We start from the raw sequence: 24,283 nt of genomic DNA, 5'->3' as shown, positions 1-24,283 counted from the left end.
CAGTCAAAGGCTTTGGCATAGTCAATAAAGCAGAAATAGATGTTTTTCAGGAACTCTCTTGCTTTTTCCATGATCCAGCGGATGTTGGCAATTTGATCTCTGGTTCCTCTGCCTTTTATAAAACCAGCTTGAACATCAGGAAGTTCACGATTCACGTATTGCTGAAGCCTGGCTTGGAGAATTTTGAGCATTACTTTACTAGCGTGTGAGATGAGTGCAATTGTGCAGTAGTTTGAGCATTCTTTGGCATTGCCTTTCTTTGGGACTGGAATGAAAACTGACCTTTTCCAGTCCTGTGGCCACTGCTGAGTTTTCCAAATTTGCTGGCATATTGAGTGCAGCACTTTCACAGCATCATCTTTCAGGATTTGAAATAGCTCAACTGGAATTCCATCACCTCCACTAGCTTTGTTCGTAGTGATGCTTTCTAATGCCCACTTGACTTCACATTCCAGGATGTCTGGCTCTAAATGAGTGATCACACCATTGTGATTATCCGGGTCATGAAGATCTTTTTTGTACAGGTCTTCCATGTATTCTTGCCATCTCTTCTTAATATCTTCTGCTTCTATTATGTCCATACCATTTCTGTCCTTTATCCAGCCCATCTTTGCATGAAATGTTCCCTTGGTATCTCTAATTTTCTTGAAGAGATCTCTAGTCTTTCCCATTCTGTTGTTTTCCTCTATTTCTTTGCATTGATTGCTGAAGAAGGCTTTCTTACTCTTTTCGCTATTCTTTGGAACTCTGCATTCAGATGCTTATATCTTTCCTTTTCTCCTTTGCTTTTTGCCTCACTTCTTTTCACAGCTATTTGTAAGTCTTCCCCAGACAGCCATTTTGCTTTTTTGCATTTCTTTTCCATGGGGATGGTCTTGATCCCTGTCTCCTGTACAATGTCTCGAACCTCATTCCATAGTTCATCAGGCAGTCTATCTATCAGATCTAGGCCCTTCAATCTATTTCTCACTCACTTTATAATCATAATGGATTTGATTTAGGTCATACTTGAATGGTCTAGTGGTTTTTCCTGCTTTCTTCAATTTCAGTCTGAATTTTGTAATAAGGAGTTCGTGATCTGAGCCACAGTCAGCTCCTGGTCTTGTTTTTGTTGACTGTATAGAGCTTCTCCATCTTTTGCTGCAGAGAATATAATCAATCTGATTTCGGTGTTGACCATCTGGTGAAACCCAAGATTATCACATTAAAAAAAAAAAAAAGGGAAACAGAAGCTAGCCTCCGGGGGCTCTCACTAGCCAAATCTGAGGCAATTTGAATATCAAAATGAGTAATGGCCAGAAGAGTATTATACTAGAGATTATCATATTAAGTGAAGTAAGTCGGGTGGAAAAAGGCAGATACCAAATACTATCACTTACATGCAGAATCTAAAATACAACACAAATACCATAACCTCAGATATGCAGATGACACCACCCTTATGGCAGAAAGTGAAGAGGAACTAAAGAGCCTCTTGATGAAGTAAAAGAGGAGAAAGAAAAAGCTGGCTTAAAACTCAACATTCCAAAGACTAAGATCATGGGCATCCAGTCCCATCACTTCATGGCAAATAGATGGGCGAACAATGGGAACAGTGCAGACTTCCTTTTCTTGGGCTCCAAATTCACTGCAGATGATGACTGCAGCCATGAAATTAAAAGACGCTTGCTCTTTGGGAGAAAAGCTATGACCAACCATGACAGCATATTAGAAAGCAGAAACATTACTTTACCGACAAAGGTCCGTATAGTTAAAGCTATGGTTTTTCTAGTAGTCATGTATGGATGTGAGAGTTGGACCAGAAAGAAAGCTGAATGCCAAATAATTGATGCTTTTGAACTATGGTGTTGGAGAAGACTGTTCAGAGTCCCTTGGACAGCAAGGAGATCAAGTCAGTCAATCCTAAAGGAAATCAAACTTGAATATTCATTGAAAGCACTGATGCTGAAGCTGAAGCTTCAATACTTTGGCCACCTGATGCGATGACTCATTGGAAAAAGCCCTGATGCTGGAAACGATTGACAGCAGGAGGGGAAGGGGATGACGGAGGATGAGATGGTTGGATGGCATCACTGACTCAATGGACGTAGGTTTGGGTGGACTTCGGGAGTTGGTGATGGACAGGCATGCTGCGGTACATGGGGTCACAAAGAGTTGGACACAACTGAGTGATTGAACTGAACTGAAAATAAAACACAAATGAACTTATTTATTAAACAGAGATAAATTCACAGGCCTAGAGAATAGACCTGTTGGTTACCAAAAGGGAGAGGAGGTGGGGGAAGGATAAATTAGAGAGTTTGATAATAACAGATACAAACTATTATGTATAAAACAGATAAACAAGATCCTACCATATAGCGCAAGGAACTGTCTTCAGTATCCTGTAATAAACCATAATGGGAAAGCAAAAAAATGTTTTCACTGTCATAAAGGAAGAAAGAAAAGGAGAACTCCTCTAGAAAGGAGACACGATAATGCCATGTGTCCCTCAGTTGGACCCTGGACCCAGTCAGTTGACTAGTGAACAATGGCAAAATGTCAGCAGGGAGAAAGATGAGGAAGATGTCACCCTGAGTGAACGGGCCTCAGAGTGACACCTCTACTACTGTGTGTAGCAGGAGGGCCATGGGGTTGGGAATGCCTGCGCAGGACTTAGGGGCCAAGGGGCATGGCATCTGCAACTCTGGTTCAGCAGAGACAATGCCTGTTTCTAGATAGACTAAAGGGAATACAAAAGAGAAAGAGATAGAGCAACCACTTTAAATGTTGGGGAGTCTCGCTCAAGGTATGAGTGTCCTTATGCTGTTATTGCAACTTTCTCTTAAGTTTGACATTTTTTGAAATGAAAACAATGGAGGGAAATCCTTTCTGGATGAGGAGCAGTAATGGACTTTAGTGGTGACCTGGTCCAGTCAGGACCCTTTGTTTTATAAGGCTAAAGTGGGTTGCCCTGACTTACCAGTGATACAGCAGAGAACTGGACAAAAATGAGCCTGAACCCATGTGTCCTCAAAGCACTGTGCTCTTTGTCTCACCATAATTGTCTTCTTTCCTAGAATTCCGCAGTAGCATCTAGCTGTCTTACTGGCTGTCCCTTACTTGTGGATTTTGCAGGTCTGGAGGCGACTGGTGGAAATAAACTTCCCCATGGAGTATGACTGGAAGGAATCCTTGCTGGGGGACATGGCAGGGAGGCTCAAACAGGTACTGAAAGGCAGAGGATGTTCTTTTTGGAACCAGACCACATGGACTAGCCAGTACATGTGATGACTGCCTTTGAATAGACAGGGCATGGGGTTCAGGTGACTCTGTTTCTGAATCAGCCTTAATTGTTTGACCACAGATGGTATCCCAGAGAAGAATAAGGGCACAGTTTTTGGCCACCAGGGGAACCCTTGGCTTGTGTGAAGTTCTAATAGGCACTAACTAAGCCTATGTGCTTTTTGCTCTAAGTGGCCTGTTGGTGACAAGAGCCTTGTTAAACCCAGTGACAACTGGGGGAAAACACAAGAGTGCTCTCCATTTTTAACTGAGGCCTGTGACCCTAGGAGATTCAGCTTTTTAAAAACACATGAGAGTCTTATATGTAATTGTTAAATGGGTCTTTTTAGGAAAAGAGAAGCAAGGAAGAAATCTTTTTAAAAAGTTTACCTGTGTTTTGCGGGCTTCCCTGATAGCTCAGTTGGTAAAGAATCCGCCTGCAATACAGGAGACCCCGGTTTGATTCCTGGGTCCTGAAGATCCGCTGGAGAAGGGATAGGCTACCCACTCCAGTATTCTTGGGCTTCCCTTGTGGCTCAGCTGGTAAAGAATCTGCCTCCAATGCAGGAGACCTGGGTTCGATTTCTGGATTGGGAAGATCCCTTGGGAAAGGCTACTCACTGCAGTATGCTGGCCTAGAGAATTCCATGGGCTGTGTAGTCCATGGGGTCGCAAAGAGCCGGACACAACTGAGCGACTCTCACTTTCAGTTTCACTTGATTTTTGCAAGCTGCTGTGCCGGATGTTTTTTCTGCTAAGTAGGTATTTTGGCCTTTTTGGTCTAATGGTCAGAAGCAGGGAGGACATGCTTCTCATGGGATGGGAAGAAGGCCACAGTAATGGGGAGCTGATACAACACTAGGAAAGTGGGAATTACTAGGGTGTTTTCATTGCACAGGGTCTGAGAGTGTCGCACCCCTAACCTTCATCTTCCCGTCTTGCAGGAGAAGCCTCTCTCCCAGATTTCTGCCTTCTGCAACTTTAACTGGGATGCCACAAGTGCAGAAGACAGTGTGGCGAAATGCTTTGAGAAGTGTGCCATTGAAGCCGTGGGCTCGGTCTGCCAGGTGAACAACCTTTCCCACTCGGAACCGCATTTGGATGCATACTTGCTTTCTGACCTCACCAGCCAAAGGCTATTAAGCACTGCTGGATTGAGACTCTGCACCCAAGCAAAGAATGGGCTCTGGGCAACCCCTCCCCACACTGAAATCCAGTACTCTCTACCCATTCTGTGAAATGCTGCTCAGCTTCCTGCTGTTGTTTTGCAGCATAGCAGCTCATATGTAACCTCCAGCAATCTTGCAGGCTTTTCCTAAATGCCTCATTAGTATCATTGCCACTCACTTACCCTTGGTTTTATCGCTTGCTTAGCATGCAGTGAAAGACCCCAAAGGTTAACAAAGCATTATGGAAGAAAAATGTTTAGAGTTGAAAAGATTTTATCAATTCACTTAGGAAGAGAATTAAAATGTGTGTGTTGTTTGTAGGCAACTTTAAAATAATTACAGTTAATAATACCAAAGTACCAATATTAATGATTACTTGTATTATGTTTGATATTTTTAATAATGTGAAATTTCCAAGAAAAATGGCACTGAGTGAGAGAAAAGGGGGGTAATTTGTGGGTTGTGTCAGTACCTGTCTGTGGCTACTTGTTTCCACATCCCCAGTGTTCAGTCTTAAAGAGACAGTGGACAGGAAAATGGAAATGCCCTCTGAAAAGTTAAGTATTTTATTTACTCTTTTGGCTTTTTGAGGCATCGTAAAACTAGTTATGAGAGACTTCTGAAATGCTGTTGGGTAGGTAATTTGCTTCTTTATTAAAAAGTAAATCAACCATATAACCTTCTAAATATCCCTCTCTTTATTCATGTTTTTATAGCCTCAAACCAGTATCCTTGGGCAAATCTCTTATAATGACTTGCAAAAATGTGGCAACCTTGTGTCTGCTGTGATCACCAAGTCCTGGCCAACAAGTAGAGGGGAGTTTGTAGAGGACTTGGGTGGGGTTTTGAAGCACCTGCTCACATGGCCAGACATCAAGCACCTCTTCAAGTTATATGGTATGTTCATGGAGGGTGCTGGGAACATCTGTCCAGTGGCACCTCCTGACTCAAGAGTGGCGGCAGAGTATTTGACCTGTTAGTCAGTTAGATTGCTTTGATGTTTGCCAAAAGAAGTGGCTTGGATGGACAGACCCAGGAAAGCTCAGAGTATCTTGTATTATAATTGAGAAGTAACACTGAAAGCCACCATTGATGGAATAAACTGTTATACTCCAGCTACTGGGCTGACGTAGTAACCTCAGACCAAGAGCTGAGGTGGAGAGTGTAATGTGACTTACCTAAGGTCTCACCGATAATAAGTGTTAAGAACTGAAATCCAAACCCAGTGTGTCTGTATCTAAAGCCCTGTCTTTCTTATTCTGAGATCCATGTAAATGTCTAGTCCAGTACTGGTGACCTTAGCAAAAACTAAGTACTGCCTGATTCTTCCACCCCTACCCTCCATGACCCCAGAGTTTGTGACCAAAGAGGGGAAACGTGTATTGCCCTAAAAATGTTATATTCAGGTTTATGTGTGAGTCATAGGTTCAGATCTAATGGAAAAGCACCACAGATTATTTTGAGTGTCAATTTCATCTAATTACTGAGACAGTCTTAAAAAAAAACAACCCAAGTTCCTCTCATGCTAGAGTTGTTGTAGTTATCAAATAAGAAGATTGACTAAGCTCTTCTTATTTTGTTGTTGTCTATTAAAAGCTACTCACTTGAAAATATTCCATTTGTGTCTTTTAAATTAACAGACCTCATATTTTAGAGCAGTTTTAAGCTGACAGAAAAATTAAGCAGAAAGTACAGAGTATTCCCGTATCTACCCACTCAACACACACAGTTTCCTCTGTTAGTAACATCTTGCTTCAGTACCGTTGTTATAACTGATGAGCCAATATTGATGTTATGAATAAGTAAAGTCCAGTGTTTACATTAGGGTTTGCTCCTGTACTTTCTGTGGATTTTGACAAATGTTTAACATTGTGCATCCACTATTACCATATCTTTCAGAAGAGCTTCACTGCCCTCAAACTTCCTTTTTTCCAGCAGTTCATCCCTTCCCTCTCCTCTCCTATACAGTTGTGCCTTTTTCCAGAAAGGGACTTGGTTGGAATCATACTCTCTGTTGCCTTTTCAGACTGGCTCCTTTTGCTTAACAATATGCATCAAAGGTTCCTTTTAGTAGCTCACTTCTTAAACCACTGAATAATATTCAGTTGTGTGGGTGGACTACGGTTTGTCCAGTCACCTACTGAAGAACATCTTGGGTACTTCTAAGATTTTGCAATTGTGAATAAAGCTTCTATATTTGCTTTTAATGACATGACCCAAATGTATGATCCTAATATTACTGGGAATGGAAATTTCTGGTGGTTAAACTAAGTATGTTTGAAAATCCTGCCCTCTAAAGAATGTGAGAAATATACCTGGGAATACAGAATGACTTTGCTTTATTATATGAAAGTTGGGGCAGAGCAATAGGAGGTTCCTGGAAATGCATTAATGTGGGAAGGAAGTGGGATGCCTACTGTTTTAACTCTCTTCTTAACTTGGTCAGGAACGAACGAGAAAATATTAGCAAATATTACCAAGGAAGGCAAGAAGTTGATGGCCACTGCGGACTCTGTGTTCACAGAAGTTACAAATGACCTCATCAGTGGAACAATTGTAGTTGGGCACCTGGAGCTGGTCCTAGAACACATGGATCAGTTCCTCTACATCTGGCAGTTAAGTAAGTATCACGTTGAGATGTGGACTTCAGGCTCCTGAGGAGTTAGGAGCTCAGAAGCGTCTCTCTTCGCCTGTGCGTCTAAAGGAGAGGTGATCTTTGTCATCTTTCTGATGGCTTCTGTCTCCAGGAAGTTGTCAGGGGAGGATTAGGGCTTCTCATCCTCAGGAAAATTAGGGGAAGTGATAAAATACTGACCACGTTAGAGTACTGGTTGTTTTTATTCCTACTGACTGACACGGGACATCTTGGAGTAGCCACGCATACAGCCTCCGCCCCCACCCCCGCACAGCCCAGCGTGTGCCGCATACTCACGGGAGGTTCAAGAAATGGCTTGCCACAAAATGGGTATTTGTTTGTTCTACTGACTTCCTTTCCTTTCTTTCTTTTTTTTTTTTTCCAGAGAGTGAAAGTTCTTTAGCCCAAGATAAAAAACACCATCTGAGGAAAGTGCTGAGTCAGAGGAAGAATGAACTATTCATGCTAAAGAGAGAGAAGACGAATGTTGACTCTCTCCTGAAGTTGTGTGAGAGGGTGAAAGACGTGATAAAAGGTGATATTCTTAAAGCGTTAAAATAAACAGAATTGAAAGTTTCTCAGGGGAGAAGCGTCAAAGGAGAATATGATTAAAAACATATCAGAGTAGCGGAGTGGGGAGGCTTTTTCTAATGTGTTAATTTTTAATAAAGTTAAAAATTTTTTGGTAGTTAACTGACATAGCTCTAAATAGCTTGTTTCTTGATTTTTCAGGTTTAAACATTGTCATGTATGGAAAATTAGGGTTTAGATTTCCTTGTTTTTCCAATTTCTGTCTTGTACACATAGCCTTTCCAATCTCACTTCCCTCCAATTTTATCCTAATTTCATCAGCCCTCGGGGTTTAAATGCCATGACTATGTAAATGCACTCTTTACACCCAAGCCATGATTCTCTCCCACTTCTTATGCAAGGGCTTCCCTGGTGGTTCAGAGGTTAAAGCGTCTGCCTGCGATGCGGGAGACCGGCTTCGATCCCTGGGTCGGGAAGATCCCCTGGAGAAGGAAATGGCAATCCACTCCAGTATTCTTGCCTGGAGAATCCCATGGACAGAGAAGCCTAGTAGGTTACAGTCCACAGGGTCGCAAAGAGTCAGACACAACTGAGCGACTTCACCTTCACCTTCTTATGCAAACTGTCTTCTCTAGATTTAAAAGTCTCATCTCGTGCTATGCTTTGCTTTCAATGTATTTATTTTTTTTAATTCAATGCCAGACTCTTTACCAACCGTTTGAATTTCCTCCAAAGGAGATCCATTTGCTTTTTCAGATAGAATCTCGCCAAACCAGAGATAAGTGGTCCTAGGGGTATCTTGCCTCTCTTCTCGGCTGGATCTGTATCCTGGGTGTTATGGCTCCCTGCTCTCACTCCTGTGTTTTAGTGAAATACACACTCTGTTTCTCCTGAGTAAGGGGCCCAGGAGTTCTTGCCTGTCTGAAAACGTCTGCCCTCCCAGGAGATCTGTGGTTTGGTGCAGATCTTTCCTTCAGGGTTTGGGGTTTGTGGCTCCATTGTCTCTGCAGGGTCATTGTTTAGAGCAGGTTGGGATTCTACTCCTTTGTGGATGACATATTTTCTCCCTGGAAGCTCTTGAGATTTTTTTTTGTCCCCCTTATTCTGAAATGGCATAGTGATGTTCCTTGGAGTGGGTCTCTTTCCCATCTGCTGTACTGGCCATACTTAAGTGGGTCTTTGTAATCTAGAAATCCAAGTCCTTGAGTTCTGGGGAAGCTTCTTTTGTTAGTTAAGTAATTACTTTTTCTCTTGTTGGAATCTGCAGTTGGATATTGGACCTCCTGGAATAGTCATCTAACTGCCATACATTTTCTCTCCTATTTTCCATGTCTTGTTTTGTTCTGTTTTCTGAGCAGTTTCTTAAGTTTTCTTTCTAAGCTTGCCATTAAATTTTTTACTTTTTCTTCTTACTTCTATTTAGTCTACAAGAACTCTTTTTGCTTTGAGTGATCCTTTTTCCATACTATCCTGTTCTGGTTCATGGTTATAGTATCATCTTTCTGAGATTTTTCATATTTTTGATTTAGAGATTTTCTTTTTCTTAAATAGTTTCCTCTTTCCTCCAAGTTGCTTTTATCTCTTGGTATGTTTTAATGTCTATTTTTCATGTTTAAGGCTTTGCTCCTCTGTCTAGAATTCTTTTTTACCTGTTTATATTAAGAGGGGGGACTAACGCCCTGGTGGGGGATTCTGAGGATGGGATGCCTAGGCTTTGAAATAGCCTGTATCTTTAGCTCCTTTCTCTTGGGCTGCTCAGATCACCAGTCTCTTGCCTGGAAGATAGAGGGCTGCCTGCCAAGTCTCTAGGAGTCAAGACAGAAATGAGGGCTGGAGGGTTCTCAGCATCCAAGATGCGTATCTAGCCTCAGTCCTTCCTTCTACTCCCTGTGTCCTTTCTTCTCCTTTCTAGCTTCTGAAATTTAGTGGCACATACCAACCCTTAGCTTCCTGACGAAGGGTAGGTGTCTGGAAATGCCTTTATTCCGCCATGTACCTGAAACCCCCCAATCCAGAGAGCCCTCTGTGAGCCCTCTAGAGCCTCTCTAGAATATAAACTACCTGTTGCATGCCAGGGTGGAAGAGGTGCCATCAGCCTGCTGATGGAATGAGTTGGGATGAAAATGAGCCTGTTTGATACAGACTTTTAGCCCAGTCCTCCTTATTTCATCACCACCTCCCAAATTCCAGCATCTGTGCAGCCAGGGTGTGTGCATGTGGGAAATTCTGTGATGACAGACACCTGGCAGAATCTCAGGTTTCCCCACTATGGGCTAAGACCCCAAGTTCTCAGCCTTGAAACATTGTTTATCCTCAGCACATCTGCTTTTCAAGTTCCAAAGTTTTGTTGCTGTGATCTCCTTTTCTATACTTCCCAGCGCTGTTGCTTTATGGCTTTTGAAAAACAATCTCACTTCTATCATTGCAGCAGGATTTGGGGAGGGAGTGGAAACGTGCAGATTTCAAATGGTCATCTTCACCCAGAAGTTGCAAAGCCTTCTTTGTCAAGAAAACTGATGAGCAAGGCGAGGGTGGAGATTTAAGGACACTCACTGAGAACAAGTGCCAGCAAGTGTGTTCACTTGTATTTCCTTATGAGCAGCAAGGGGAGTGAAAACTGGGAAAGTAAAATAAAATGATATTGTGAATAGAGTTTGACTTGACATTCTCTTATGGTTTTAAAAGTGGATTTTGGAGAGATTGCTGAAAGACATTCAGAAGACCTCAGTGGGAAAAAGTTAAACCAAGTTGTGACAGTGACTTTGTCTGCCACCTCCCTTGACTCGACGTGGACAACACATTATAACCTGAGCCCTGAAGTCCAAGAAATGGCCAAAAACGCATATTTGCTAAAGGACAGTCACATCTTCCAGATCTTTTGGGCAGAAGCCGCACAGGAGCTGAGTGAGCCAGAAGAGAACTTGGAAAGGGAGATATTTCAGCCTGAAAAGGTGTATGAATGTTTATATTGTCCTTGTTTCAAAAGGTTTACAAAACTGTATCAGGATCTGAAGTCAGGGGAGGTCACATTTGGGGAAATCGATGACATCTTCAAGGACTTTGTGAATAAATACAGCGACCTAACTGAAGACCTCCAGACCATGTGTGCTCTGTATCCCAGAGACCAGAAGGATTGGATCAAGGAGCGAGTCCAGCAGATCAAGGAATACCATCATCTGCATCAGGCTGTCGACTCAGCCAAGGTCATCTTGGAGGTCAAAGAGAATTTGGGCCTGACTGGTGACTTCAGTGTTCTCCACACCTTACTAAGCTTTGTAAGTTATTTACTGGGGACTCCTGGGGTTGGGGGTGGGGCAGTTGTGGGGAGATCCCAGATCTCTGGCTTTGAAAAACTGGGCAAGATGATTTCACAGCTTCCTTCAGGGTTATTTGTATTTTATTCAATGCCTGAATATGCCAAGGGCTTTGTTTTTACCTTTGTTTGCCAGTAGTGTGACTGCTAGTGTCAGTTTTAGAAGTTTGGTGGGAGGGACTATTGGGACAGTTCTTCTTGGGGGTCCAGGAGCCAGTTTCAGCCCACATACTGCCTTGTCTTGCGGACTGTCTTTGACAGCTTTCTTTGATGACTTTCTTAGACTGTCTTGGACAACTTTCGCCACAAAAAACTGGACCATATCAACCAACAAATTATCCGTGCCAAAAAGCTTCTGCAGGATATTGATGAGACTCGGTGTCAGTGTCTGAAGGAGCTGTCCCAGAGAAAGGAGTTCACTAGTTGGGTCCAGGAGGCTCTCCGAGGTACAGTCTGTCACTGTGGTGGCCAGAAGGCTGGAGATTATTTAGATGGTTCACAGGGTGGTCTTCCTGAACTTCTGGGAAGTCACTCCCTTGATCATGTTCTGCATTTTTTACATTCAAACTTTTTAAATTGAAATGTATTTTACATATAAGGGCTTCCCTCATAACTCAATTGGTAAAGAATCTGCCTGTAATTGCAGGAGACCCTGGTTCAATTCCTGGGTTGGGACTATCTGCTGGAGAAGGGTCAGGCCACCCACTCCAGTATTCTTGGGCTTCCCCTGTGGCTCAGCTGGTAAGAAATCCACCTGCAATGTGGGAGACCAGGCTTTGATCCCTGGAGAACGGACAGACTACCCACTCCAGTATGCTGGCCTGGAGAATTCCATGGACTGTATAGTCCATGGGGTGGCAGAGAGTCAGACACAACTGAGACTTTCACTTTACTATTTTCCTTATAACATTGCGTAAACTTAGGGTACATGACACATTGCTTTAATACATTTATATCTTATAATATGATTGCCATTGTAACTATAATTAGCCCTCCATCACCTCCCATAATTCTCCTTTTATTTTAGTGATTGGAATAATGAAAATCTAGTCTCTTAGCAAGTTTTCATCTGTATTCATTAGGTAAATGTGCAAGGTGTGCCTAGGTTTGTAGGTAGAATTTATATCAAGATAGTATCACTCATTTGCTGGTGTAAAAGCCACTTCCTTGGCTACTTTATTTTCCTTCTCACTCTGGATGCATGCTGTGAACAGCAGGCGATAATTTTTTAAAAATTATGTCCCTTTAGCTTTTTCCTTTGCTTGATTTTTTTTTTTTTTTTTACTAGAAGCCAAGGCAGCCTTGTCTTCTAAATGTAATCGCATCTACTTATTGTTGTGCACAGGCTTGGCAGTCTTTTTAGCTCTGTAACTTGGGTGATTTTGGCAGAATTAATGTATGGAGGGAAGAAGGAGGCAGGAAAGAAGGAAGGTGGATGGCCCTGCTGTCCAGGGACAGGGGATGAGCTGCGTGCTCAATCTCATCCCAGCTTCACTGCTTTGTTTGATTAGTAAGCAGCTGTTGATTGTAGATGACTGTCAACATGTTATTTACCAGCTAAGCTTACTTTTAATAATGAAATGGCAATATTACATGGATTACATGAAATAAGACACACACACAAAAAACCTATGCAATGCCCAGACATTGGTGTTGTTCAGTAAGGTCAGGTCTTGTTCAGTAGTATCAACATAAATGACTTGGCTTCCTTGGTGGCTCAGTGGTAAAGAATCTGCCTGCCAAGCAGGAGAATCGGGTTCGATCCCTGGGTCGGAAAGATCCCTTGGAGAAGAAAATGGTGACACACTCCAGTATTCTTGCCTGGGAAATCCGATGGACAGAGGAGCCTGGCAGGCTAGTCCATGGGATTGCAAAAGAGTTGGATATGACTTAGCCACTAAACAACATAAATGGCAAAAGAAAAAGTGCCGCAGGTTCTTATTGAAGCAAAGAGTGGGAAAACCCTAAAAATCCACTATCCAGGAATAGCACCAGTAAGGAGCACTGTTCCAGATATGGGGCTCCTGTCATCACAGGGTCGCCCTGCATTCATCTACCCCTCCTGCCCCAGGCACCACCGAACTGAAGGTGTTCGTGGACCTGGCCTCCATCTCTGCGGGGGAGAATGACATTGATGTGGACCGGGTGGCTTGCTTCCACGATGCTGTGCAGGGTTACGCGCCCCTGCTCTATGAGCTGGATACAAGTGCGGGTTTTGATGAGTTCATGCAGCACCTGAAAGAGCTGTGGAAGGCTCTGGATAATGACCACAACCTGCCCACGAAACTGGTGAGTCTTATTTCTGGCTCCAGAGCAGATTAAGTTTAGTGAAGCATCACTTAGAAACACTAGCGGTGTGACTGCACACTCGCATGGCAGGTTTTTAATGCAGCCTTTTAAAAGGATGTTTAAAAACAGGTTTTCTTCCCAAATGGAAGTGCTTTCTCTGTCCTATTGTTAGAAAACTGGGTATAAAACTGCATGTAAATAAGAGTGATCTCTCTGGTGGAAATATATGGGAAAAAACATTGAAAGGAAATGTGCTAAAATGTTAGCAGTGGTTTTCTCTGAATGGAGGTAATTGTTAGTTAATATGCTATACATTTTGGTATTTTTCCATACTTGCCACAATTGGTACAGATTCATTTTTAATCAGAAAGGTAAACATTTCCGTGTACATAAATCAGCTGCACCAGGGTTCAAGCAAGCCTATAGTTCATAACTTGCCTAAAAGGGTGGCTGAGACCCCACTAGGGGTGAAGGAGAGGAAGAGGAATGGCAGGAGCACACAGAGCTCACGTGCTTGTTTCAGCCAGCATTATCCCCGGTTAGGGGCCCGGCTGAAGGCCGTCTTCTCACAGAGAGCTGAGGTCATGCCTGTCGCTCCCCATCCACGTATCCAGGGCACTGGGTGGGAACACAGGAACAGCCATTGCGGCAACGGCGCGTGACCCAGGAGGGAGACCCAAAGCCCGTGGCAGTGGTGGGCAGCAGATGAGGGACGCCTCCCCTGTGGGTGATGGCACACTGGGCCAGAGAAGGGGAGGAGGCGCCTGTCCCTGGAAGGCAGAGGTGCAAAGAGTGGCAGGAAGAAGATCACGCCCAAGCTTCGGCCCATTTTCTCTTCTTCTGTCCTGACAGCGTGACTCTGCCCGGAACCTCGAGTGGCTGAAGACAGTGAAGGAGAGTCATGGGTCTGTGGAGCTCTCGTCCCTGTCCCTGGCGACAGCAATCAACAGCAGAGGCATCTATGTGATCAAGGCTCCCACGGATGGCCAAAAGGTGAGCCTCACATTGCAGGCACAGCTGCAGGAGGCTGTCACAGGCTGCTGTTGTCGGGGGGTTTCTGCCTCTCCAAATCGACCTCTGACTGTGCCCTGTTCCACAGATTTCCCCAGACACAGTTCTTCGTTTAATACTTCCCGAGGGCCAGGGAGGCCACAAGGAGAAGCGAGACTACTCTTTAGAAGAGCTGAAAGAGCTTTTGAACAAATTGATGCTGATGTCTGGCACGAAAGAACACAGCAACGCTGAAGTCGTAGAGGTATTTTCCGAGGTAAGGATTTATATCTATGTTGGAGCAAGTGTCCTAATCCCATCTGTTTGGGCTGAGCACTCTCACTGCTGGGGTGCCTGGGAAGTCAGAAGAGATTGAGTTTGTCTTTAATTTATACGAATCACTCTGCTCTTAAAACTGTGGAGAGTAGAGCCAGTGGGTCTTGCAGAGTGCATGTATTTCGAATTCATGACCCAAAGAGATGTCCATTTACTCCGTAAATCAGCAAGCATCCCAAAATACTTAAAGATGTAGTTGGACATCGTTCATCGAAATCCATAGTAACCACAATGGTAAAGGCATATTGGTTTATGTAACAGTCTCTCCTTTTGATTATGAATTTTTAATCTGTAAAGTTCATTTGTACTTTATAAATGATATCCTTTATCTTCACAACATATTGCTTCCTAAGAAAGAGACTATGGAAATAAGAAAGGAAGACCTTCCGTGATCAAGCTCATGCTTGAGATCCCACGGTGAACCATGGAGGACATGAACCCCAGCCCTTCAAATTATAAATCTGTTTGTGTTATTCTAGACTACATGTCCTCTCTCTGCAGGTGTTCTGCAACGTGCAGAGGCTTGTCCAGTCTTTCATAAACCTTTACTCTGCTGGAAACATGCTGTTCAGGGCCTGGTCAGCCGAAGTGTACTGTACCCCCATAAACGGTGCCTCCATCCGGCTGGACTTCTGTCTGAGGCTAGTGGGCCCACTGGTGGAGGGCGGGCCAGTCGTCCAGCTGCTGGAAGCCCTCTGCCGGCAGCTGGAGGACTTCCTGGGCTGCTGGGAGAGATTCGTGGCAGAGAAGCGAGCTGAGCACTTTTACCTCAACTACTACACTGCTGAGCAGCTGGTTTACCTGGGCTTGGAGCTCGGGGGTCAGAGGCCCAGCAACGCGGCCCTCACCATGCTCTCCTTCATCAAAGGCAACTGCACCCCATGGGATGTCTCGAGGGCCTGCAGGGGGCCCAGTGGAAGGGCCAACACCCACCAAGAGAGTACAGTGGTGGAAGACTTGGTGCTGTTGCTCTTCTCTGAGTCCAGACTGGTGGACAAGCTGAGGGCCATCATGGAACTCTCGATGAAACACATGAGAGTCTTCATGCCTCACTGCCTGGACCTGGAGGCCCTTGGCCGCTGTCTCGCTCACCTGGCGAGGATGGCCGGACCCCCTGTGCAGCGGGAGCTCTCCCACGGCCTACAGGAGGGCCAGCCCAACCTCGTCGTCTGTGGCCACTCTGAGGTACTGCCAGCCGCCCTGGCCATCTACATGCAGACCCCACACCAGCCCCTGCCCACCTATGATGAAGTGCTGCTCTGCACCCCAGAAACCACGTTTGAGGAGGTGGCGTTGCTCCTGCGTCGCTGCCTGACCCCAGGCTCCCAGGGACTCAGGGTCTATAGCCTGCTGTATGCGGACCAGCTGAGCTACGAGGTGGCCTGCCGGGCAGAGGCACTCTTCCGGAGGCTGTGCACGCAGCCCCACCGGGAGCACTACCGGCTTGTGATGGTCTGTGACTGTGAGCGGGAGCACTGCTACCTCCCCTCTGCCTTCAGCCAGCACAAGGTCCTTGTCACCCCCCAGGCGCCTCTCAAGGACATCCAGGCCTACCTGGCTCACCACTTCCGAGTCCCGGAAGAGACCCCGTCAGCCGCCGCCGTGTTCCAGGACCGCATGTGTGTTGGAATCGTAGCCTCGGAGAGAGCGGGTGTAGGTAATAATGGCTGCTGAGTCCCCGGTCCCAGGGGCCATCTGATGGCCCTTCTTTGTCCAGCGGGGAGTAAGGTGAGCTCAGATAAGCCCTTCTGCAGGTGGGGAACTAAGTCCCTGGAGGATTGACTCACCTGAAATTATAAATCAGGGCCGGCACTGGAACGGGATACTTTTCTCACCTGGTCCCAGGTTGGCTGAGCCATCTTCCTCTTTTAAACTGGCTTCTCTGCTGTTTTTTCTCTTTCTCTCTTTTTTAAGTCCATTGAATACTTTGGGATTGATGTGGGTCCTGATCAGGACAAGGTATATTTCCTCTGTCTTGAGAAGAAACAGATGCCTCCATCTTCAGTCGCCATCCTGATTTCCATTCTGTTGACTGCATCCCTTTAATGGTACTCCCTTCTGTCCAGTGACATTCACTCCCCTCCCCCATGAAACAAGCTCTGCTGTCCTGATCTCATTCTCAGATTTCCATCCTTAGTCCCAGGAAGCAGCAGGGCTGTTGGGTGGGGAACAGCAAGGAAATTTGAGGGCTCAAGTATGTATTCTTTAAGCTGACGTTAGGTTGCATCCGTTTTGAATTTTGTACAAAGAGAAGTGATTTTTCTGGACATTCTCATTCTTGATCTGCAGCCCTGGCACCTAATTTTTATATGTTCACGTCAACAGGAAGGTCTCTCTTTGTGAAGAGGTTGCAGGACCAGCTGAAAATGCAGTTTAATGGACCAAAAGTGCCTCTAAAAGTTATTCGATTGATTGACCCTCAGGTGGATGAGAACGAAGTCCTGAGGTCCCTTCTGCCTTTCCTGGATGCCACGTATCAGAGGAGACCCATAATATTCCACTTTGACATGACCTCTTCAGTAAGTCGAGCTTCCCTGATAGTTCAGACAGTAAAGAAACTGCCTGCAATGCAGGAGACCCAGGTTTAATCCCTGGTCGGGAAGATCTCCTGGAGAAAGGAATGGCTACCCACTCCAGTATTCTTGTCTGGAGAATTCCATGGACAGAGGAGCCTGACAGGCTGTAATCCATGAGGTCGCAAAGAGTCAGGCACAACTGAGCGACTAACATTTTCACTTTCACTTCAGTAAGTTGCCCCCATGTTCTAGCTGAATGGCTGGATAGGGAAAGACACAGCTTCCACATCCTGCCCTACCCTATCTCCAGTATGAAGAATTTCTTCTTTCTCCATGTATTGATACTCAGTATCATCGTAAAATAGAGCAGAATAAGAAGGTCCTGAGGGTTGGGAGGACTGCTGTTTTTTGTGTAAGTATTTACAGACCCACATGATTCTATCCTTAGGTGCGGACTGGTATTTGGGTGTTTCTTTTCAAACTCCTCATTCTCCAGTACTTAATGGATATAAATGGGAAGATGTGGCTTCGGAACCCATGTCACTTATATATCATTGAAATCCTAGAAAGGAATTCGACTTTGCCACGAAGGCCTTCAAAGCTGGTGTGTATCAGGGCACTCTCATGCTGCTGTGGGGGCAGGCGCTTTTATTCATGCTTATGATTCCCCACTTTTGCCTTAGCAGAGTAGCTGAGTGCAGTGTTAGTAAAGAAAAATCTTTAAACTTAGTTTTAAATAATGCATGGAATACAAAGATTCTTTTATTAATTAATAGTACCTTAGATTTGTTCTCTTTGGGGTGAGTGCTGTGTGTCTGGGTTAAATGCCAGTGGTGATTGGAATGCAGAAAATTCATGTGCTAGGAGAAGCACTATCTTTCTTAATGACAGCCAACATGGGAAAGAGACTTCCGTTATATTAATTTCTTAACTGAAGGGAGTTTTATGCTCATACACACACACAAACACGCATGTATGTGCTTGATGGAGAGATTTATTTCCAAGAGGCTGAGCAGAAAAGGGCTTTGTTATTTACAAGTGCAGCTCACACCATGCCTGAATGTGCAGAAGGTAACACCTCATGCAAAGAGGTATCTACAGAAATCCCTTCATGAAAAGTAATTTTTCATAAAGGTCCATGTAGACCATGTTGAGGATTAAAACACAAAAGCACTTTTTGGGAAATTCAGCCATAACTCATTTCATTTGTGTCTCTCCTTTCCAGAATGCACTTGTCCCCCAGTTCAATTTTCTAGATGTCTTCCCCAAAGTGACCTGCAAACCTCCCAAAGAAGTGATCAACATGGAGCTGGGTCCTCAGCAGAGCTACAAAGAGCCAGGAATGGATCTGAGAGCATTCTGTAGTGAAACATTCCAGAGACCTTACCAATATTTAAGACGGTTCCATCAGAAAGAAAACCTAGACACATTCCAGTACCGAAAAGGTTCTGTTGAGGGCAGCCCTGGCGAATGCATTCAACACCTCCTGATTTACTGCGGGGTGATAAACCCATCCTGGTCAGAACTTTGGAACTTTGCTCAGTTCCTGAACTACCAGCTTCGAGATTGTGAGGCCTCTCTCTTCTGTGATCCCACCTTTGTTGGAGACACACTGATGGGCTTCAAGAACTTTGTGGTCACCTTCATGATCTTCATGGCCCGAGATTTCGCCACACCTACACTTCACACATCTGACCAAAGTCCGGGGAAGTACACATTCACTATGGATGGGGTCAAAGAAGAAGACCTCGCCCCTTTCTCTCTCCGGAAGAGGTGGGAGTCGGAGCCCCACCCATACGTTTTTTTCAACAGTGACCACACATCCATGACGTTTATAGGTTTCCATTTCCGGTCCAACCAGAACGGTGGTGTTGATGCCATAGACCGCTTGAGTGGGAAAGTAATCAAGAAGGATGTTATGACAGAGCAACTGTACCAGGGACTGTTGCTTCAGAGAGTGCCCTTCAACGTTGACTTTGACCAGCTGCCCAGACATGAGAAACTTGAAAAGCTGTGCCTGGCATTGGGCATCCAGTGGGCCACTGACCCTGATGAAACATACGAGCTTACCACGGATAATATGCTGAAGATCCTTGCCATTGAGATGCGCTTCCGGTGCGGCATCCCCGTCATCATCATGGGAGAAACCGGCTGCGGGAAAACCAGACTCATTAAATTCCTTAGTGACCTGAGGCGTGGGGGTGCTGATGCTGAAACCATGAAGTTGGTCAAGGTCCACGGAGGAACAACTGCCAACATGATCTACTCCAAGGTCAGGGATGCTGAAGAGCTGGCCTGCTTCAATAAGGCCCAACATCAGTTGGACACCATCTTGTTCTTCGATGAAGCCAACACCACGGAGGCTATAAGCTGCATCAAAGAGGTCCTGTGTGACCACACAGTGGGTGGCCAGCCCCTGGCTAAGAATTCTGGCTTGCATATCATTGCAGCCTGCAACCCTTATCGGAAGCACACCCAGAAGATGATCTGCCGTCTGGAGTCAGCTGGCTTGGGGTACAGGGTTAGTGCAGAAGAAACGGCTGAGAGGCTTGGCTCCATCCCCCTGAGGCAGCTGGTGTACCGTGTCCATGCTCTGCCACCGAGCCTGATCCCCCTGGTGTGGGACTTTGGACAATTGAATGACTCTGCAGAAAAGCTCTACATCCATCAGATTGTCCAGAGACTGGTGAATTCCATCAAGATGGTGCAGAGCGAGACTCATGTAATCACGGAAGTGCTTTCTGCCTCTCAGGGTTTCATGAGGAAAAGACAAAATGAGTGCAGCTTTGTCAGCCTCAGGGATGTAGAACGCTGTGTGAAAGTTTTCAAATGGTTTTACGACCACAGTGAGATGCTCTTGTCTAAGCTGGATTCCTTTCTCTCTAAGACTGGGGTCATCCAAAATGACTTTGAGAGAGATCCTGTCCTCTGGTCCTTGGTTCTGGCCATTGGGGTATGTTACCACGCCTCTTTAGAGAAGAAGGAATCTTATCGGAAAGCTATCTGCAAGTTCTTTCCAGCACCATATAATGACAGCAGGGTTATCCTAGATGAGATAACGCGAACCCAGGATCTTTTTCTGAATGATGTATCTCTGAGGAAAACAATCGCCAGGAACTTGGCTTTGAAGGAGAACGTCTTCATGATGGTTATCTGCATTGAGCTCAAGATTCCTCTCTTCCTGGTGGGCAAGCCCGGCAGCTCCAAGTCTCTCGCCAAGACCATCGTGGCAGACGCCATGCAAGGCCAGGCTGCACACTCGGACCTCTTCCGGCACTTGAAGGAGGTCCATCTGGTGTCATTCCAGTGTAGTCCACATTCCACCCCACAGGGCATCATAGGCACCTTCAAGCAGTGTGCCCGTTTCCAGCAGGGGAAGGACCTTGAGCAGTATGTCTCCGTGGTGGTGTTAGATGAGGTTGGACTAGCGGAAGACTCACCCAAAATGCCCCTGAAGGCGCTGCACCCATTGCTGGAAGATGGATGTATTGAAGACGATCCTGCCCCCCACAAAAAAGTTGGCTTCATAGGCATTTCCAACTGGGCCCTGGATCCCGCCAAGATGAACCGGGGTATATTTGTGTCGCGTGGCAGCCCCAACGAAAGAGAGCTCATTGAGAGTGCCAAGGGAATCTGTGCTTCAGAGCGCCTTGTCCAAGAAAAAATCCAAGGATACTTCACATCTTTTGCCAAAGCCTACGAAACAGTGTGTAAGAGGCAGGACAAGGAATTCTTTGGGCTTCGTGACTACTACAGTCTCATCAAAATGGTCTTTGCTGCAGCAAAAGCTTCCAATAAGGAGCCTTCCCCTCAAGACATCGCACAAGCTGTCCTTCGGAACTTCAGTGGCAAAGACGACATTCATGCCCTGGACATCTTTTCAGCCAATTTACCTGAGGCAAAGTACACAGAGGAGGTCAGCACAATGCAGCTGATCCACCAGAACATATACGGCCATCTTCAGAAGATGCATGGCAGAGAGCTGGATGACTCCGAGTCCCGCTACCTGCTTGTGCTGACCAGAAATTACGTGGCCCTGCGGATCCTGCAGCAGGCATTCTTCAAAACAGACCAACCAGAGATTATTTTTGGATCCAGTTTTCCCAAAGATCAAGAGTATACCCAGATCTGCCGAAATATCAACCGAGTAAAGATCTGCATGGAAACTGGCAAGATGGTGGTGCTGCTCAACCTGCAGAACCTCTATGAGAGCCTCTACGATGCACTCAATCAATACTACGTCTACCTCGGTGGTCAGAAGTACGTGGACCTTGGTCTGGGGACCCATCGGGTCAAATGTCGGGTTCACCCAGACTTCCGCTTGATAGTCATTGAGGAGAAAGATGTCGTCTACAAACATTTTCCCATCCCCCTCATTAACCGGCTGGAAAAGCACTATCTGGACATCAACACTGTTTTGGAGAAATGGCAGAAGAATATCGTGGAAGAGCTCAAGGTCTGGGTGGAGAAGTTTATAGATGTGAAAGCTGAGCAGTTTCTAGCCAGACCCAAATACAGCCCTTCTGACGTCTTCATTGGGTACCACTCAGACACATGTGCCTCTGTGGTGCTCCAGGTCATAGAGCAGCTGGGGCACGAGGCCTTGACTGGTGAACGTTACCAGAAAGTCTCTGAGCAGGCCAAGTCAGTGCTGCTGGATTGTGCCACCCCTGATGCTGTGGTTCGGCTGAATGCTTCCGCACTAGGCCAGTTCACTGCACAGTCCCTGTCGGAAGAATACTATTACAGGCAGCAGCATAACTCCTTTGCAGACTTGCTCCAGGCTCACCTTCGCACAATGGATTCAGAACACCATGCCATCTTCACAGAGGTGATTATCTTTCTGTGTTTTACCCTTTTCCTCTTTCACCTCTGGGTCCTTGACTTCCTAGCATAAGGAATTCAAGATTCTTTGCCAGTCAGTGTATAGGAACCAAAAATGAACGTGTTGAGACTTTTGGTTCCTCTCTGTGGTAAGTGAAAGGAGACCTACATATTTTTACATGTTTAGTGTTACCAAGTTTTGAGTGCCCATTTTTGTGCCGTGCTGTACACAGTACTCAGTTCAACAAGGGAAATACCACATTTGAGTAATGCACTCAGGACTCTGCGGATATAAAGATGAGTTGGCACAGGGCTTGTCCTTGGTCAGCATACAGTGTAAGGTTTAAAGACATGAGTGGGTACTGTTGATATCCTATGACAGTGTTATCCACAAAGGCAATGAGTAGCAACACAGATTAGGATGAGGTCACGAACTCGTCTTTAAGAGGTGACCATCAAGCTGATTGTAAAGTATGATTTGGAAGGTATTATAAGCAGAGGGTCCTACTTGAGCAAGGATGTCAAGGTTTAAAACACCCAGTCTTTGCAGGAAACCCGGAGTTAATTACTGTTGAAGCCCAAAGCTCAAGGCCCTAAGTTCTGAGAGATAGGAGTGAGATATAGCCAGAGAGACTTCATGGAGGGTCTTTTCAGTGGCACCAAGGAGCTTTGCTTTCCTGTGTAAAGGGAGTGATGGATAAATGTGTGTGGAAATGTGTCCCACTACCTGAGAGAGGAAAGGGAAAAAAGTCTGATAAAAAGACTCACAGATAAGATATACCAGTAGTGAGGCTGCAGTACCAGTTCAGTCAAAGGATGGATGGGTGCAGTTGAGACATAGTAAGGATTCATGTTGACAGAGATAAAGATTGATTCTTTATAGGAGCTCTGGGAGATGGAGGAGGCTAAGGATGACTCCATGGTTTCTTCCTTGGTTGACCAGAAGTTTGGTTAATCACATCTTTGTTGTTGTTCAGTCAACAAGTTGTGTCTGACTTTGTGACCTCATGGACTAAAGCATGACAGACTTCCCTGTCTCTCACCATCTCCTAGAGTTTTCCCAACTTTGCGTCTGTTGCATCTGGGATGCCATCCAACCATCTCATCCTCTGCTGTCCCCTTCTCCTCCTGCCTTCAATCTTTCCCAGTGTCAGGGTCTTTTCCAGTGAATCTCCTGTTCACATCAGTTGGCCAACGTATTGGTGCTTCAGCTTCAGCATCAGTCCTTCCAATGAGTGTTCAGGGTTGATTTCCTTTAAAATTGACTGATTTGATCTCCTTGCTGTCCAAGGGACTCTCAGAGTCTTCTCCAGCACCACAGTTTGAAAACATCAATTCTTTAGCACTCTGCCTTCTTTATGGTCCAGCTCTCACAACCATACGTGACTCCTGGAAAGACTAGAGCTTTAACTATACAGACCTTTGTTGGCAAAGTGATACCTTTGTTGGCAAAGTGATGTCTTTGCTTTTTAATACACTGTCAAGGTTTGTCATAGCTTTCCTGCCAATCACAAACTAGTTATGAGCAACAAGTTTGGTGGAGGCAATGACGGATTCCATTTGGGATGGGCTTTGATGTTCCTGTAACATCTAGGTAGTCTGTCATCAATTGGCTATAGGAATGGGAAGCTCAGTGGTAAGGCCAGCCTGGAGATAATGATTCAGGACCTGGCAGCGTGCCCTTAAGGAGTATACTGGTTGCACTGTGTGGTGTGATCCAGTAGCAGGGGAGATTTGGTTAACAGATGTGGGGAAGACCTCAATGGCCGGCTCCACGGAAAGTTTGAAGTAAGATTGCAAAGGACAAGTGGTATTTGTTCTGAGCGCTAAGGCAGGGTTCAAAGCAGGAAAAGATGTTGGAATCTAGGAAGAAGATTCAAAGGCATCTTAGGGGCAGAATGAGTCTTCTCTCCAATACCTTTGATCCTGTAGGTTCTGTTTGCCTTAGCACCACCTCATGTTAGAAAACTCCTCTGGGTTTGGACTCCCAGTTGGATCTGTGTACCAACTGCACAATGAAGAGCCCATAGAAGATATTTGCTGAGCATCCTCATGTTTCTTGGATCTGAATCTAGGAGACAACGCTTTCTTGCATTCCACGGAATGATTGTAATTTCCTGCCTTTGCAGATCACTACGTTCTCCAGGCTGCTAACCAGTCATGACTGTGAACTTTTAGAATCAGAAGTAAAGGACTGGGCTGGGAAACTCACCGTCCTGTCACTGCAACAGTTTGACACCGAGTACTCTTTCCTCAAGGAAGTTCGGTGAGGATCCCTGTCCTCCCCTCCCGCTCCTCTCCCTCCTCAGGATCAACCACTTTGTATTTGTATTTCATATGTGTGACTATTAACCACGGGTGTTTTCTAACCAGCTTTGGCTAGTGAACCTTGAGAACATATGACTCTGAAAAGGAC

General features: G+C 45.4%; 1 protein-coding gene across 1 annotated transcript in view; it reads left to right on the top strand.

The window, feature by feature from the left end:
- Positions 1-24,283, top strand: part of RNF213 (ring finger protein 213) — a 119,657-nt gene that overhangs the window by 50,182 nt on the left and 45,192 nt on the right. Inside the window, exons 16-30 of the mRNA XM_068977509.1 lie at positions 3,118-3,207; positions 4,209-4,331; positions 5,150-5,330; positions 6,880-7,053; positions 7,454-7,603; positions 10,285-10,874; positions 11,196-11,358; positions 12,984-13,201; positions 14,054-14,194; positions 14,301-14,468; positions 15,029-16,184; positions 16,853-17,046; positions 17,492-17,647; positions 18,269-21,874; positions 23,997-24,133. Coding sequence (XP_068833610.1) covers positions 3,118-3,207; positions 4,209-4,331; positions 5,150-5,330; positions 6,880-7,053; positions 7,454-7,603; positions 10,285-10,874; positions 11,196-11,358; positions 12,984-13,201; positions 14,054-14,194; positions 14,301-14,468; positions 15,029-16,184; positions 16,853-17,046; positions 17,492-17,647; positions 18,269-21,874; positions 23,997-24,133 — 7,247 coding nt within the window. The remainder of the gene's footprint in view (positions 1-3,117; positions 3,208-4,208; positions 4,332-5,149; positions 5,331-6,879; positions 7,054-7,453; positions 7,604-10,284; positions 10,875-11,195; positions 11,359-12,983; positions 13,202-14,053; positions 14,195-14,300; positions 14,469-15,028; positions 16,185-16,852; positions 17,047-17,491; positions 17,648-18,268; positions 21,875-23,996; positions 24,134-24,283) is intronic.

The sequence above is a fragment of the Capricornis sumatraensis genome, chromosome 8, assembly GCF_032405125.1.
Source record: "Capricornis sumatraensis isolate serow.1 chromosome 8, serow.2, whole genome shotgun sequence".
NCBI lineage: Eukaryota > Metazoa > Chordata > Mammalia > Artiodactyla > Bovidae > Capricornis > Capricornis sumatraensis.
The sequence above is the reverse complement of the archived record's forward strand: the minus strand, read 5'-3'. Positions and strand labels throughout refer to the sequence as shown.